This window comes from Furipterus horrens, unplaced genomic scaffold (genome assembly GCF_987537825.1).
Source record: "Furipterus horrens unplaced genomic scaffold, mFurHor1.1.pri manual_scaffold_10, whole genome shotgun sequence".
NCBI lineage: Eukaryota > Metazoa > Chordata > Mammalia > Chiroptera > Furipteridae > Furipterus > Furipterus horrens.
The window spans coordinates 35,922,875-35,937,490 of record NW_028327180.1 but is presented as its reverse complement, the minus strand read 5'-3'; the positions used below and the strand labels follow the sequence as shown (position 1 = coordinate 35,937,490).

At 48.3% G+C, this 14,616-nt stretch overlaps 1 protein-coding gene across 1 annotated transcript in view; it reads right to left on the bottom strand.

The window, feature by feature from the left end:
- Nucleotides 1-14,616, bottom strand: part of SCARA5 (scavenger receptor class A member 5) — a 94,703-nt gene that overhangs the window by 22,200 nt on the left and 57,887 nt on the right. The window contains exons 5-7 of the mRNA XM_090289041.1: nt 8,060-8,140; nt 5,727-5,825; nt 3,945-4,001 (exon numbers count right to left, since the gene is read on the bottom strand). Coding sequence (XP_090145167.1) covers nt 3,945-4,001; nt 5,727-5,825; nt 8,060-8,140 — 237 coding nt within the window. The remainder of the gene's footprint in view (nt 1-3,944; nt 4,002-5,726; nt 5,826-8,059; nt 8,141-14,616) is intronic.

Sequence of the window (14,616 nt, the reverse complement as noted above, 5' to 3'; positions counted from 1 at the left end):
GTGGGGGAGAGTGGTATAAGGGGGATAAATGGTAATGGAAAAAATGCAATAAAAAATAAAAAAGATAAATAAAACAGAGATAGACATGTCTCAGCAGCTAGGGTAAACACTATCCAGAAGCCACCATCCTATCATTTATTCTGAGCTTATACTGCCCACGGGGGTGCCCACTGCCCCCCTCAAACCTAAGTCCTTAAATATTAAAAACACACATAAGATGTTGGACATTTTTCAAGTTTTCTGAGATGCCACTGATAACTATCAACACGTGCTGGCTTAGAATTAACCCTTGGGTTGTTCTGCATATATTTTCCATGTGAAACCAAATTGAGGGAAAAATTTTAAACAATCTGAACTTATATCCTGCTTTAAATGCATGCCGTGGGGCTTAAACAAAACTGAATCCTTAACCCACCCCCTAGCTGCAAAGATACTATTTATTTTTCTTGCAAATGGATCATATACAAGCGTAAAACAAAAGTCTTTTTGTCTTGAGATGTATATATGTAACTTTTTCTTTTTCCTGGCCAAACTCCCCACCCAAAGCCAAACATCTAACAGAATGACTAATATCACCCTTGCCTCAAACAAACAAACCACTCTCTACCTCTCATCAAGCAGAAAACAGGAGATCTGGATTCTAGACCCAACTGGGCCATGGCCTAACCTGGGGACTGTGACAAGTCTCTCCAGCTCTCTGCCCTTGCTCCCTGTTTAGTGAACTGTTGGGGTGGGCTTGGGTGTGGGAGAGGAGTTGATCTGAAACCCCACCCAACTCTAGAATCCTATGCCTCTAGATCAAAACATGAGGAACCAATTGTGAGATCCTGTAGAAATGTACTGTAACATTGACTTAAAATGTGGGTACCAAGAAGTCTTCTCTTTTCAAAGGAAACCTCCAATTTCCATTTTTAAGCTGTCCGTCTTATTTTTCTCATCAATTCCTTTCATGTAGTAACATCCCCACCTGCTGGAACTTGAGGTTTGTGCTGCTGCAATGAGAGGTGTTTGGTAAAGTTTCCATTGCCTCAGCACCATCTGGGCCACAGAGGAGGGTCCTCCTCCGCTGTGTTCCTTTTTGCTGGTGGGTAGAGCTCTGAGGCTGAGAACGCCTTCTTCCTGCCCCTTAGATCATATGGCGGCGCTGCCCTGGGCCCAGGGAATGACTAACAGCCCCAGAAGTGGGTACTCTGTGTGGGTCAGAATTTCTGCACTTTTCTAAAAGATGATCCTTGGCTTCCTCCTCAGAGCTTCAGTCCCAGCGATTGAGTTAATGCCTCTAAGATTGGAGTCCTTGGAAACCTTACAAGGAGTCTCATCACATCACGGGTTTTGCGTGGTCAGAGGCAGGCCAGGGGGGTGGCGGCCGTGGGACGGCACAGATCTCAGCTCTGAATTGCTGCAGTGGCCCCCATCAGCCTAGGACCCTTAAATCTGCATGTCCAGGTGAGGGGACCACTGGGGGTTTTAAGGAGCCCAGCCCTACTCTTTAAGACCAGGCGCTGAAGCTCTCATTCCAGAATTAGAGAAGCCAGAGGCCTAGGTTTTGGGTTCACCCCTGCGCTTGCCTCGAGGGAGTCAGCTTGCAGCAGAGGCCTCTGAGAACAGGGAAATAGATGATTGCTCTACAATCCCTGTGTGTCTCCTACCTGCCTCTGCATGCTGTATAAAGCCTCCCATTGATGGAGCTGTCTCTGATGAGCCACTTCACTTCCCCGGCCCATCACATTTTGGGGTCTCATCAGGCAGCAGGAAGGAGAGGCTTAGAGCTTCGTGCAAGGGCTGTGGTCTGACCTCTGGGCTCCAGGGAGGGTGTAGCCTCCGCAGGGCAGGAAGCAACGCCTGCAGTCCCTGAGGAGGGGCTGTCCAGCACTTACATCAGCCTCCTTCCCTGCAGTCAATAGGCTCCAGGGCCAAGTGGATTAGACGCCCTTCCCTCAAACTCCCCACCCATGCCCAGGATCGGGGGTGGGGGGTCTACACCACTGAGGCTCAGCCTGCACCTCCCATACTGTGCCCCCAGCCTCAGAGCCCTAACCCAAGTGCAGAGCTCAGCCAGCTGGGCCCACAGAGGTGAGTTAAACAGTGACGAGATCCGTGGGGACTGATGACCACCAGGTGTCCCCAGGCTCGGCTAGCGCAGACCTCCTCTCTCCCCTCAAGCCCACCGAAGAGCAGTTGCCAAATGGTTCCTGACAAGTATCCCTCTTGTATGTGGGCAGCATTTCGATCTCCCTCTAAAGGTCATCTTTCTACAGTTCCTCCCTTCCTGCAGCCCATCAGTTGTTTATTTCACACAGCTAAATGCCATGCTCCCTCTCGGCACAGTCAACAAAGAGAGCCGGAGAAGGCAGCCACCCAAAGACCAAGTACAGTGCCCAGCCTAATTCGTAAATGTGACTCAGACATGTCGCAGATGTCCTAGATCATATCCAGACTCCCTTCCTTTGCCATCAAGACTTTCCTTTTGGCTCCTTCAGGGTCCAAGAGATCTCATCTAGCCAGGACACTCTAATTTAGCCTTTGGCTGCCCTTGAAAGGGACTCTAGATAATGCTAGAAAGACTGCAAAGCACGTATATTGCTTTGTGGATTTTGCATCTAAGGCAAGGTGGGTGTGTGGAGTCCAGTGTAGGCATATCTTGTATACAGGTATATCCATGACTTTAGTGACAAAGTGCTGTCACAAACACATTTTCTGTTTGATCCTTAATCACTGCCCTGGGAAAGGGAAAGGCTGAAGAAGCAGGAGGCAGGCTGGAGTTTCAGGACACCTTGGGAAAGGGAACTACTAAGGAGCAAGGTTTTCTTCTAGTCATGAATGACTGGGATGAAAGTGTCATCCCAGTCCTTAGGGAAATCCTCGATCGGGGTCCAAAGTGTGAATTTGCAGAGGGGTCTGTCCCTGAGTGTCTAACCTGGAGGCGGGCACTCCTTCCCTGCCCAGTATCCCTAGAGAGCCAAGACAGGATTACAGATACCCTGGAAGAGGATAATCTGCTTATGCCTCACACAGGGTGGCAGCACTTCAGAACCCAACGAATACTAGATGTTGGGTCTTTTTTCAACTTGGCAGGGAGACACTATTCATTGAGACTTGGCTCAGAGATTCATTCTCCTCTGGCAATCCCTCCAAGGTTCTACATGTAGACTTTGGTGGTGGGGAGACAGATGGTGGTGGGAAAAAACGCTAGAAAAGAGTGTTAACTAGATAAACTGGCTTGTCTTGTAAACATTTTAGGAAGGACCCTTGTCAGGAAGACGCCTTTTCCTAGACTTGGTGGCCAGCCAGGTACTGGGCTCCCTCTGCTTAGTTAGTAGCAAAGGAGAAAAACAGAAGGGATTCTGCTTTGGCTCTGTGCCTTTCCCCATGTAAATACCCAGGGGAGTCATGCATTTTTAACGAGGTCAGTAAATGAATTTTAGCAAGCATCTTCGATTTTAGGAAGTATGTCCAAATTGGTGTATTACATAATAATAATAATAATAATAATAATAATAATAATAATAATAATAATATAACCCTTACTGAGCCCTAACCACATGTCCAGGCACTATAATAAGGACTTTACGTGGGTTAACTCATTTAATGCTCACAGTGAGCCTGTGAGGTAAGGGCTCTTTATTCTCATTCTATAGCTGAGAACAACTGAGTCACAGAGGTTACAGAGCTAGCTAGTGAGGCAGCCAGGAGGGAGCCCAGGCAGTCTGCCTCCAGAGTCTTCCACACAACCACTGGGTTTATAACACATTTAGACATCTGGTCGGTGCCCCTGGAGTATACCTATCTCTTGCTGGAGCCCTGAAGTAGGTAGGGGGCTCCTCTGACATTGAAGCCTTGACCCATGGATCCAGTCTCTGGACCCCCAAACTTGTGGGGCTTTCTGGGTGACAGATACTCTTGTGCTGATACAGAATCCAGTGACCCCAACAAAATTTCCTTACTGGCATCTCCTGCTCTGTCTCCTTTCTCTCCCTTCTCTCCTTTTGGGCCTCGGTCACCTGAAACAGAGGAGAAAACCTGGCATTAGAAACAGAAATGAATCCCAGTGGTAAATGCAGTATTATCTGCAGGAGACTTATTAACCCAGGACCAGGGAGGACCCCAGGCAGGAGCCAGCAGCCCTGCAGAGCATGGCATACAGGAAGAGCTGCCCATTCTGGGCACCCCCCCCCCCGCCTGGGGAAGAAGAGGCACCAGCTGAGAAGTTTCATTTCCTCCTTATTAAAGCCTCAAAAATCAGCACAGCACAGACTGAAGGAGTACATACACGGCATTCAGCAAAAGGAAGACAAAGCACAGATATTCCTATTAAATAGTCAAGGTTTTAGAAGTCCACATTCTAGTTTGCTCTAATGAGCATGGGGAAGAGAAAAGGAGGGCCAGTCTTCAGTTACACAGAGACAGACCTAAGTTCTGTTGTCAGGTGATTTACCAGTGGGAGAGGTTATAAAACATGAGGGAGAGCTCCCAGGGAACTGTAGAGTTTCCTTTCCAGGATATGGTTGAAAAAACAGAGCTCTTTTCCCAGCTAGCATCTCACTCTATGAAGAAATAGTAGGTCCTGGCACCACCCAAGCAGGTGTTGAAATGACCAGGCAATTCTATTCCAAGTATCTTCAGAAAGCTATCTACAAATCAAAAGGCCATGGCATAGTGTCTGGTTAAAAAAAAAAAAAAAGCAAACCGCAAGTTCTAAGGGAGAATGCTAAGTGTGATCCAAGTTTTGGGGGGGAAAAAAAAAGGCAACCATATATGTAAATATGAATGTGGTTAGAAAAAGGTCTGGCAGGATATGCTCCAAATTGTTTATAATAGTTACTCTAAAGAGCAAGAACTTAAGGGACCAAGGGGGAGGGGACTGACTTTTGACTTTATACTCTCTACACTTTCGTATTGCTAATTTTTTTCAACAAGCATGTTTGCTTTTGTACTCTGTTTCAAAGTCAATTTTTTAAAATGTGGATCATAAAAGGAAGGAAAGTATCAGCCTGTTTAATCACCAAACAGAAAGGAGAATAAAAGTTCCCAGTGATGCAAGATTAAGAAACCACTCTAGACATGGGGTGGGGATGATTAACAGTGCGTTTTTCTTAGATTTCATCTTAGCAAGTAAGGAGGCTGAGCCTGGGGAAAAAGCATCCTATTTCCTCATCTTCCACAATGATGATAGAGGTCCGGACACTCTTGAAATAAACATGGAAAGTGGGCTCCTCTAAAAACAAACAAGGTGACTATCAACAGGAAGGAAAAAAATCAGAAGAAACACTATTGGCGATGTAAAATTTGGCATATTTGGGGAATACAAAGACTAGGAGAGACTGTGAGGCATGTGGCAGTACCAGAGAGCAGGGGGCGGCCATCCCGGGTCTGCAGCCTCTGCTTCTGCTGCGGGCCAGTGCTCCTGGCTTGGCTTCCTCTGAGCTGCCACTAGTAGTAATACTGGTTCTCCCATGTGTTTCGACAGCACTTCAGAGTTTATAAAGTATCTTCACACACATATTCAATACATCCCATTTAACCCTCATGACAGCTCTGTGAGATATGGCATCATGGGGATTTCTAGTCTGGGGATGATGTTTAAGGATGATATTAAGTGACTTGCTCAAAGTCACTCAGCTGGTCAGTGGCAGAGCCGGAATTCAGAGCCAATCCGCCTACTTCAGTGCCCACGCTGGTGCCCAGGGGCTAGCTGGGAGCAAGGGTGCTCTGAGATCCATTATTACCTTTGAACCCGCGCATGCCCATCACTCCTGTGGCTCCCGGTCTCCCGTCATCACCCTTGGGGCCGGGCAGTCCTGGGGTTCCTTTCTCCCCTGGTGGACCTGGGGAGACAAGAGACAACTTAGGGCCCTTACAGGTCATTGTCTGGCTCAGCAGCTGACTTCAACCTTTACTCCTCCTGTTGCCTCTGCTTTCTGATTCCTCTTAGGTAATTTAAAGATGCTGCAAAGGCAGTGTCCCCAAGGTCAGCATAAACCTGCCCCATAAACACCTTTTATCCAGCTAGGCTGGACACTTGTCCCCCCAAAATCCAGCCCTAGTGTGAGTGATGGTGGTGGTGCCAACCCCATTTGGGAGATGTCCTTTTTCCTCTAGCTGTGCTGGAGGTTTAGATTTGGCAAGCTTTCTTTCTCTTTCTCTCTCTCTCTTTCTCTCTCTCTCTTAGGGGCATTTTTTTTATGTGCCAGGTACTGTTCTGAATGCTTTGTATAAAGTATCTTATTTAATCCTCATAATAAACTAAGGTAAGTCTTATTTTACCTGTGTTACAAATGAGGTCACTGAGGCCCAGAGAGACTGAGTAACCTGCCCACAGTCACATAGCAGAGTGCTGGAGGCAGGATCTGAGACCTGGTCTTTCTGAACTAAAAGCTTGGCTTCATCTCACACTGATAAAAAGGGTTTACTGGTATTTAGGGTTGGAGGAAGATGAAATACTCTCCATCATATTTAAGAAAAAAACAAAATGAAAAACAAAATGTTCTTCCTTGTGGCAAACACAGGGAAGTAGAGGGATGAGGGTCGTAGGCTGAGAGGAGGGGCCTGTTACTAGATCAGGCCCTAGGGCTCCTGACCAGGAGGCTCCACAGCCACCCCTACATTTCACCAGGAAGAGCCAGAATAGACAAATGCTTCCACCCAGTGACAGCCCTGGGCCCCGAGGGGCCTGACGTAAGCCCACAATTATCTCTGCAAAGCACAGCAGCCTTCTTTAGCTGATTAATTGTTCTTTGCTATTTTGAGTGTTAGTTGGCTTTCTTCGGGCTTTTTCTCTGACATTGAGAAAACTGTCTTCCACTTATTGTTCCTCCAGAGCTAATATCAAATGGCTGGAAGAGGACAGGTGGCCCAAGAGGGTGGCAGGACCTCAGTGAAGGGCTTAACTTCCTTTTCTCCTTCCTGACACAATGTTCCTAGATTCCAATGGCCCTGATGCCACAGAATGGTGAATCAAGTGCAGGACGTGCCCAGGGCTCTCCACCCTATCATGTACTAACTCAGGAAAAGGGGTTCCACAGCACTGGGAGCCCCTGGGAAGCCCCAATTTTGAGTTTAGGGAGCTTCCCTGAGAGGGGGAGGCAGGGAGTGAAGGCCAGGCCATAGGCTCTCCCTCCGTCAGCCTCTGCCTCCTCTCCTGACAACCTCCTTAGAGATTTAGAAAGGAAAAGATGGTCTGGTGGTATGATTTCTGATATAAATAAGCAGACACATTTCCCCTGGTAAGCTTCTCCTTTTCTTACATTATTCAGAAGACTTTACACTCTCCTAAAAATGTTGCTCCCGGTAGAGGCTCAGGAATGGACAGACTGGGATGCAAAGTTTGATAAAGTAACAGAACAGGAACTTCTGGGACCATGAGACTAAGAAGAACATACAGCACGTCCTTGAATGACATCGTTCTGTCATAACAGTGATGATGTGTTGTAGAAACTTAACTTGTTTATATCCACTAGCCTATGGAAAATTGGTTTTGTTACACAGTGTTGTTTCACTTAAAATCACAGAACCCATCAATACTAAGTGAGGACATACTGTACTCTTCCCAGGAGGCCAGAAAGGACCCTTCCTACCAGCCCCTGCACCTTCAGGGCTGTTGCCAGTGTGAGTAGCAGGACAGAGAGGTAGGAGAGGGACAGGTGTTTATTGACCTGTGCAGGTTCTGCAGGAGGTGGGGGCATCAGGTGCCTGGCAATTCATTGAGGGGGGGGGCACGGCCTAAGTGGAGGGCTGTCTGTATCACAGAATACCCTCAATTCCTTTTGAAGGCCCTGGTCACACGGACCCTGTCTCCTGGGGCAGAAAGTGGCTTCAGGGAGCTGTGAGCCTGTTGTGTACCCTCGTCCTTCAAATCCTGGTTCTTGCTATGAGAAAGTATTTGCTCCATCCTATTGTTACACCAATAACCTAACAGTCTCTTCACAGAACAGGGCATTTGAGGCTGAGTTGATGGGGCACTTTCCCAGGAACCCCATGATCAATACCAATGAGAAAGCACAGGATTGGGAATGGATTGGGAGCCCCTTCCCTTCCTGGTAAGCCGGGGCTTCCCCATTACCTCGAGATCCAGGTAATCCAGGGATTCCAGGCTCGCCTTCCTTCCCTTCATCTCCCTGGTCCCCTTTGGGGCCTGGCGGTCCTGAAAGGGTTACAAACAGCCCTAAGATTAGAGGGTGGCTTTCTGGAACAGTCCACCTGCACAGGAAACAAAACTCCCTCCTGAAGAGAGGGAGGGCCAGCACGATGGTTTCGAAGCACCCAGGGCTCCACCTTGCCCAGTCTTATGGGTGCAGGTGGGGAGATCAGAGAAAGCTTCCTGGAAGAAGCAATATCCAAGATGAAATTTCAAGGTGGAACAGAAAGTGACTAAATAAAGGGAGGAGAGGCAGTATGTGATGAACTGAATGCCTGTGGCCCCTAAATGCATATGTTAAAGTCCAGACCCTTGTTGTGATGGTATTAGGAGACCTAATGCCTTTGGGAAGAGATTAGGGTTAGATGAGGTAATGAGGGGGGAGCCCTCATGATGAGATTAGTGCCCTTGTAAAAAGAGACACCAGATAGCTCTCTGGCTCCCTCCTGCCCTCTTGCTGGTGAGCACGCTTTCTCTGCCACATGGCAAGAAGGTGTCTGTCTGCAAGCCAGGAATAGGGCTTTTATCAGAACCATCCATGCCCATACCCTGATCTTGGACTTGCAGCCTCCAGAACTGTGAGAAATTAAATGTCTGCCACCAAGTCTATGGTACATTGTTAGAACAGCCCAAACAGACTAAGTCAGAGTGAAAGGTGGTAGTTCCAGGAAGAGGGAACAGTTCTTAAAAGCTTAAAGATATATGAGCTATGATGGGATTAGAAGCTGGGGCGGGGGGCACATGATGGGATAAGAAGGGTGAGAAAGTAGAGGGTCCTGGAGGCCTGGCCTAAGTGCTGGACTTGACCCTGGGGCACCAACCCAACAGGAGGAGCTTGAGAGAAGAGTGTGGTCAGATCTGCACACAAGTGGACCACTCAGGCTCCAGAGTTGTGAAATGGATTGGAACAGGAGGGAAAGAAGAGGCAGGGAGGCCAAGGAGGAGGCTGTGCCCTAGGTGAGGGGTGATGTAGCCCTGAATTAGGGGAGAGGAGGTCAGGAGGGATGTGAGCAGCTGGTTGGAAGTAGAGGAGACAGACCTTGGCTTAATGTAGGTGAAAGCAGGGGAGGCAGCCAGGATCATGCTCCAACTTCTGGCTGAAGCACCTGGACAGAAGAAGGGGTTTCTAATTGTTCCTGAGCAGGGCTTCCTCCCAGAGTGAGACTCCAGCGTGGCAGGAATTCTAGCGTCTGTGATTGGGTTCAGTTCCCACATGAAAGCTGGGTGTTGAAGTTACTTGCCTGAGGCCACACAGACAGCTGGTAAGTGAAGGAGCCATGGTTTCAACTCAGGGCTGCCTGGCCCCCATCCACACTGCCTCGCTCACTGTGCTAGACATCTCGCCATTCCCAGACTGCAACTGAATCTTCCCACCACCACAGCCTGCTGCTCCCAGGCTGGCTCCCTGTCAATCTGCTATCACTACCTGCCTCTCCACATCCCAGAGGCTTGTCATTGCCACCTTTGTGGCCAAAACTTCTTTGACCCATCATTCCTGCTGAAAGGGTGCCAAGCCTATTTGAATGCATGTTCTTGGTGCCATTTGACATTCACCTCACACTTTCTTGTCCTATAGTCATAGGTGTATGTGTTCTCTTTTTCCTAACAAGTGACCAGCTCCCTGAGACAGGACTACGTCCTCGACATCCCTTTCCAGCTGTGAAGATCCAGACTCTAAGCTTTTCACACCTGCTGCTTTGTAAAAAAAAGAGAGAGAAAGAGAGAGAGAGAGAGAGAGAACCAATGAGAATGCAAACCACATTGCACTGGGTTGAAGAGTATCCCCTCAAAATTCATGTGCATCCAGAACCTCAGAATATGAAACAGGGTCTTTGCAGGTGTAATTAGTTAATATAAGGTCATATTGGAGTAGGGTAGCCCTAACCCAATGACGGGTGTCCTTCAAAAAAGAGAAAGCTCAGGAAGACACATGGGGAGCAGGCCATGTGGAGATGGGGGCAGATCATTGCAGTGATGTGTCTACAAGCCAAGGAGTGTCAAGGATTCTGGCAACATCAGAAGTCAGGAAGAGGCCAAGAGGCTAAGAAGGACCCTTGAGGTTTCAGAGGGTGTATGGCCCTGTGGGCCCCTTGATTTCAGACCTCCCACCTCCAGAACTGTGAGAGATGAAATTTCTGCTGTTTTAAGCTACCGAGTTTGCAGTACTTCGTTAGGGCTGCCTTAGGAATAAAACATGTAGACTCACGGCATAGCAGTAATGTCTTGCACAATAAATATTTAATGAATGAATGAGTTTATGAGGTCAGAGGGTGTTAATACACACAAAACAACCAGAAGGCCAAGATCAAGATGTACTGACACATGCCAGAAGTTGGCACTAAACTCAGACTCTAACCAAAGTAGACAGCTGTTTAGTAATTCAATGGCACATACACAGAGAAAAAGTAATCAGCAATTTAAAAATGCACGAGGTACACAAATCCGTTAAGGAGGACTGGGTCCAGAGCCATCTTCCTCTCCTCTATGAAGAAAAGTGAAGTCAGACAGGCCGTATTGATCTCAGTTTTCAGGTGACAGAGTCGAGACACAGAATCTGTTTATCACACAGTTAGGATGATATGGCAAAGGAAAGACAGTGAAGAATCAAGTCAGCTTCCCTCGTCCTCTTCCAGTGATCTCGGGCCAGGGAAAGGCTGAACAAGGGCACTGAGAGGGGTCCCTGGGTCTCTATGCTCCATGAGCTGCCACAGAGTGGACCTCCCTCCCCCGTCCCCATTATACCCATCAGTTTTTACTCTCCTCTGCCCCCTCCACTCCTCCCAATGAGGAACCCAGAGTTCTGAACAGGCCAAGGATACAATGGGCCAGACACTCCAATTTGTTCTCTTTGCTCTGATAACAAGGGACTCAACATATGGATCTTCCCTAGAGTAATTCTCACAAAGGGAGGATGCTGCCCAGTGGAATGACCATGATGGTGGGGCATCGGGGTCGCAGAGATCATGTAGAAGGTAGGGGTTGATGAAGGATACAGAGCATCTTGAGTTCCAGGCCTTGATTCTAGAAAATCTAAGTAAAAATCCTTTTCTCAGGCATGTATAGGGAGGAGTAAGTGGATTGGATGACATGATGGATGTAGGGGGGCTCGGTAACCTTTGAGTGGCAAGGCCGTTCTTATCAATCTGTACCCCACTTTTCATAATGCTTTGTCAGACTGATTCTAAGATGACAGTGTGTGAGGATTCTAACCTGCACCTGAAATCACCCTGTTTTTCAGAGAGAAGTCTGAAAATGTCCTTCACGTGGACACAGTTTTTAAGACACAAATAAGTGGTTCCTAAGGGCCTGTAATAGAGATTAATTGGGAAAAAGTTGGGGTGGAGAGTAAAGATTTTCAAACCTCAGTTACCTCCATAGGTGGTCCTGGCCCAGCAGACTTGGAGGAGACTAGAATGTGGCCAGTCCGAGTCTCGTGGGGCCAGGCTGCTTAGAGTTCTGAGGATCAAACGCTTCTTTAGTCATTGCCACCCATACGCATAATGCACTCCTGGAATCTGACAGTTTATCATTTTCTCAGAAGTCCAGGCTAAAAATCTGGACCTGCTTTGTCTCTTCTCCCTTTGCTCTGGTTTCCCAGGCTGTTACTCTTCAAGCCTTGTCATTGAGGACATGCCCGTGTCGTGTCTCTGCCTCATACCCCACTGGCACCAAGCTCATCAGGGTCCTCATGGCCTCACTCCTTGTCTCCAGTTTCTCTCTGCCACCCATCATGCTCATTCTGTTCATTAATCTCATCAGCATTAAGTAAACTCAGTACCCTTGGGGGCCCCTTCTAGGATGACATGCCACAGCCAGACCCCTGCAGGTCATTCCCAACTGATCCATTCTGCACACTTACAGTTTCATGCTTCTGGACACAAACTGTCTTAAACCTCAGCAAAAAAATTCTTCTCATGGTGTCCCCAAATCCTTTCCTTTTGAAGAATCCTGTCTCTCTTAGTCCTAGAGCTCACCTTCTTGCACACCCTTCTGATCTCTTAGGGCCCCAGGGCAGAGCCTCCACATTTCAGAGCTGGAAAGAGCCTCAGACTTTACTGTGCACAATCTCTCCATGAGGGAACCCCTGAGCCTGGTCAGGTCACTCTGTGCCCACTTGCTGGGCATGGCCACTCACCTCAAACTGGGTTCTCCAAAGAGGACAGGCCTCTCTGCGGGGCTAGAGCTCCCCTCTCGGTGGCCCTGTGCCTCACAGAGCAGCTGGCACATAGTAGAGACTCAAAGAATGACTGTTGGGCAGTCCTAGGAGCCATTATGGTGTCAGTGGTCCCAGTAGTACCCAGGTAAGCATTTTCACTTCTCAACTTGTACACCGTCATGTTCTACCCTTTTCTACCACTGGCCAGAGCATGGAGGCAGGCTCAGATAAGGGGGAGCAGGGTCTGTTTCTCCTCCACCATGAGAACAGCCCCAGAACCCACTCCATGGTGCTTCTGGTCTGGTGTGCCAGCTTCTGCTTCCTACCTTCCTCCTAGAGAGGTATGAGGAGTAGGACCCCAGTGTGGGCCTGCCCATCAGTCTGGCCCACTCCCCCATGCTGCCCCCAGGGCCATTCTGTCCTCACCTAGTTGCTTGTGAGTCACTCCAGCTGGAGCCTCTCCAGAACAAAACAGAGAATATGCGACCCAGCATTTGGGAGAAGGGTTCTTCTGGGAACCAGCCCACAGGGAGGGAAATGCAATCTGCTCTCCCTTCCCGGATCCTGGAACTAGAGACGGGGCGGGGGACCTGCGTGTGCCGGAATCTGCACAGGAACCTGCCAAGAACAAGTTCTCATGACAGCTGATAAAGCGGGCCTGACGCCAGCACAACAGTGACCAAAATCATGACATAAACACCACCTCCAGAACCATGCAGGCTAGATCCGGGCAGCTGGCTGAGGTGGAGCCCCTCCATTAATCACTCTACTTCCACCATCCTGATGTCATTGGGGCACTGGATTCTGAGTGCTGTTACGGGGACACTTCTGCGAGCTCTCTCACTTCCCTCATTGCCACATCCCTCCACCACCCTGAGCAAGCAGACCAGGCAGGGACTGTCAGCTCCATTTCACCACTGAGGAAACTTGGACCCAGAAGTGCAAGGCCAGCTATCCCTTGAACCTCAAGGGAAAAGGGGATGGTGGGTGGGGCTGGGTGGAACTGCTAATTTTCATAGCATGCTCTTCATTTCCTTCCCAGCAGAGTCAGCCATGGAAGGGGAAATGACAGAGCACCTTACAACCCTCCCAGGGAGTCACCGGCCCATGCTTCCCAGTTCTTGGTGGAAGAGAAACACTATTTCCATGTTGCTCTGATCAGAGATACACAACACCTCCAACACATCTCTGTCCACTGGAGGCCTAAGTCCCAGTGTTCAAGCCTGGGATCCAAGGCGCTACAACATGACGCCATCCCTTTATAAGCATTTGTTGAACTGGACTCTCTACTAAATGGTGTTTCTTTTCTCAAAAAGAGCAGCCCACAGGTAAGTTTGCTTTGCCAACTTGTTTTCATGAGTCAAGAGATGTATTTTCTAGTCCTAGCTGGGCCACTGCCTTAGGATTTGACTTGGGAAAGTCGTTTTCCCTCTGAGCCACAGGATCTTCAAAGAGAGGAGTGGACTTAGATGATTTCAGAGACCTATTAGCACACTAACATTCTGTGATTCTATAAATTGACAATCTAGCAAACTGAGCTATATGCATGTGGCTGGAGAGTTCTACCTCCAGGCCTTTGCCCTCACCTTCCCCCTCCAGGTGTGCCTCCTCTCTCTGGTCCTCTCCCCCACCCCTCCACACCCATATGCCTCCTTTCTCTGATCATTTAAGTTCTCTGCTGCTTTCAAAGCCACAGGCAGATTTCAACAGTCCTGATTAGTGCTGAAAACCCAAAGCAGAAAACAACACCACTATGAATGTACACAAAAGACAAACTGGAGACAAGATTCATGGAAAACCATAACAAAATGAGAGAATGAAAACCTTTTGGGGTCAGGCTCAAGAATAACATAAATAAGCACATATTTGAAAAATATACATAGCTGAATATTTGTGGATTCCAAGCCAGGAAAGAGCAAAGTGTGTGTAAGTGTGTGTGTGTGTGTGTGTGTGTGTGTATGTGTGTGTGTGTGTGTGTGTGTGAAGACTCAGAGACGAACTGGACAAAGCTAGGGAAGAGAGGCCACTCTGGACAGCAGTCTAGAAATGGAAGCCTATCTGATAAAGCATCCCTTATCCAAAAGCCTAGGTAATGTTTTGTCTCTTTAAAGTTGAATAGTGATTGTATTCAGATATGCCCAATAGAATTCTCCGTACTCATACCAAGTGGGTTCCTAACAACCATGAAAGAGGAAATGGGAAAGGGAGGCACTAGATGCAGTGGTGATCCTGAGAGCCAGAGGGGCTGAGTGGGGGTCACCTCTGAGAGCCAGCAGCCCATCAAGAACACAAAGCTTGGAGGCTGCAAGGCAGGCTTGGGCAGAAC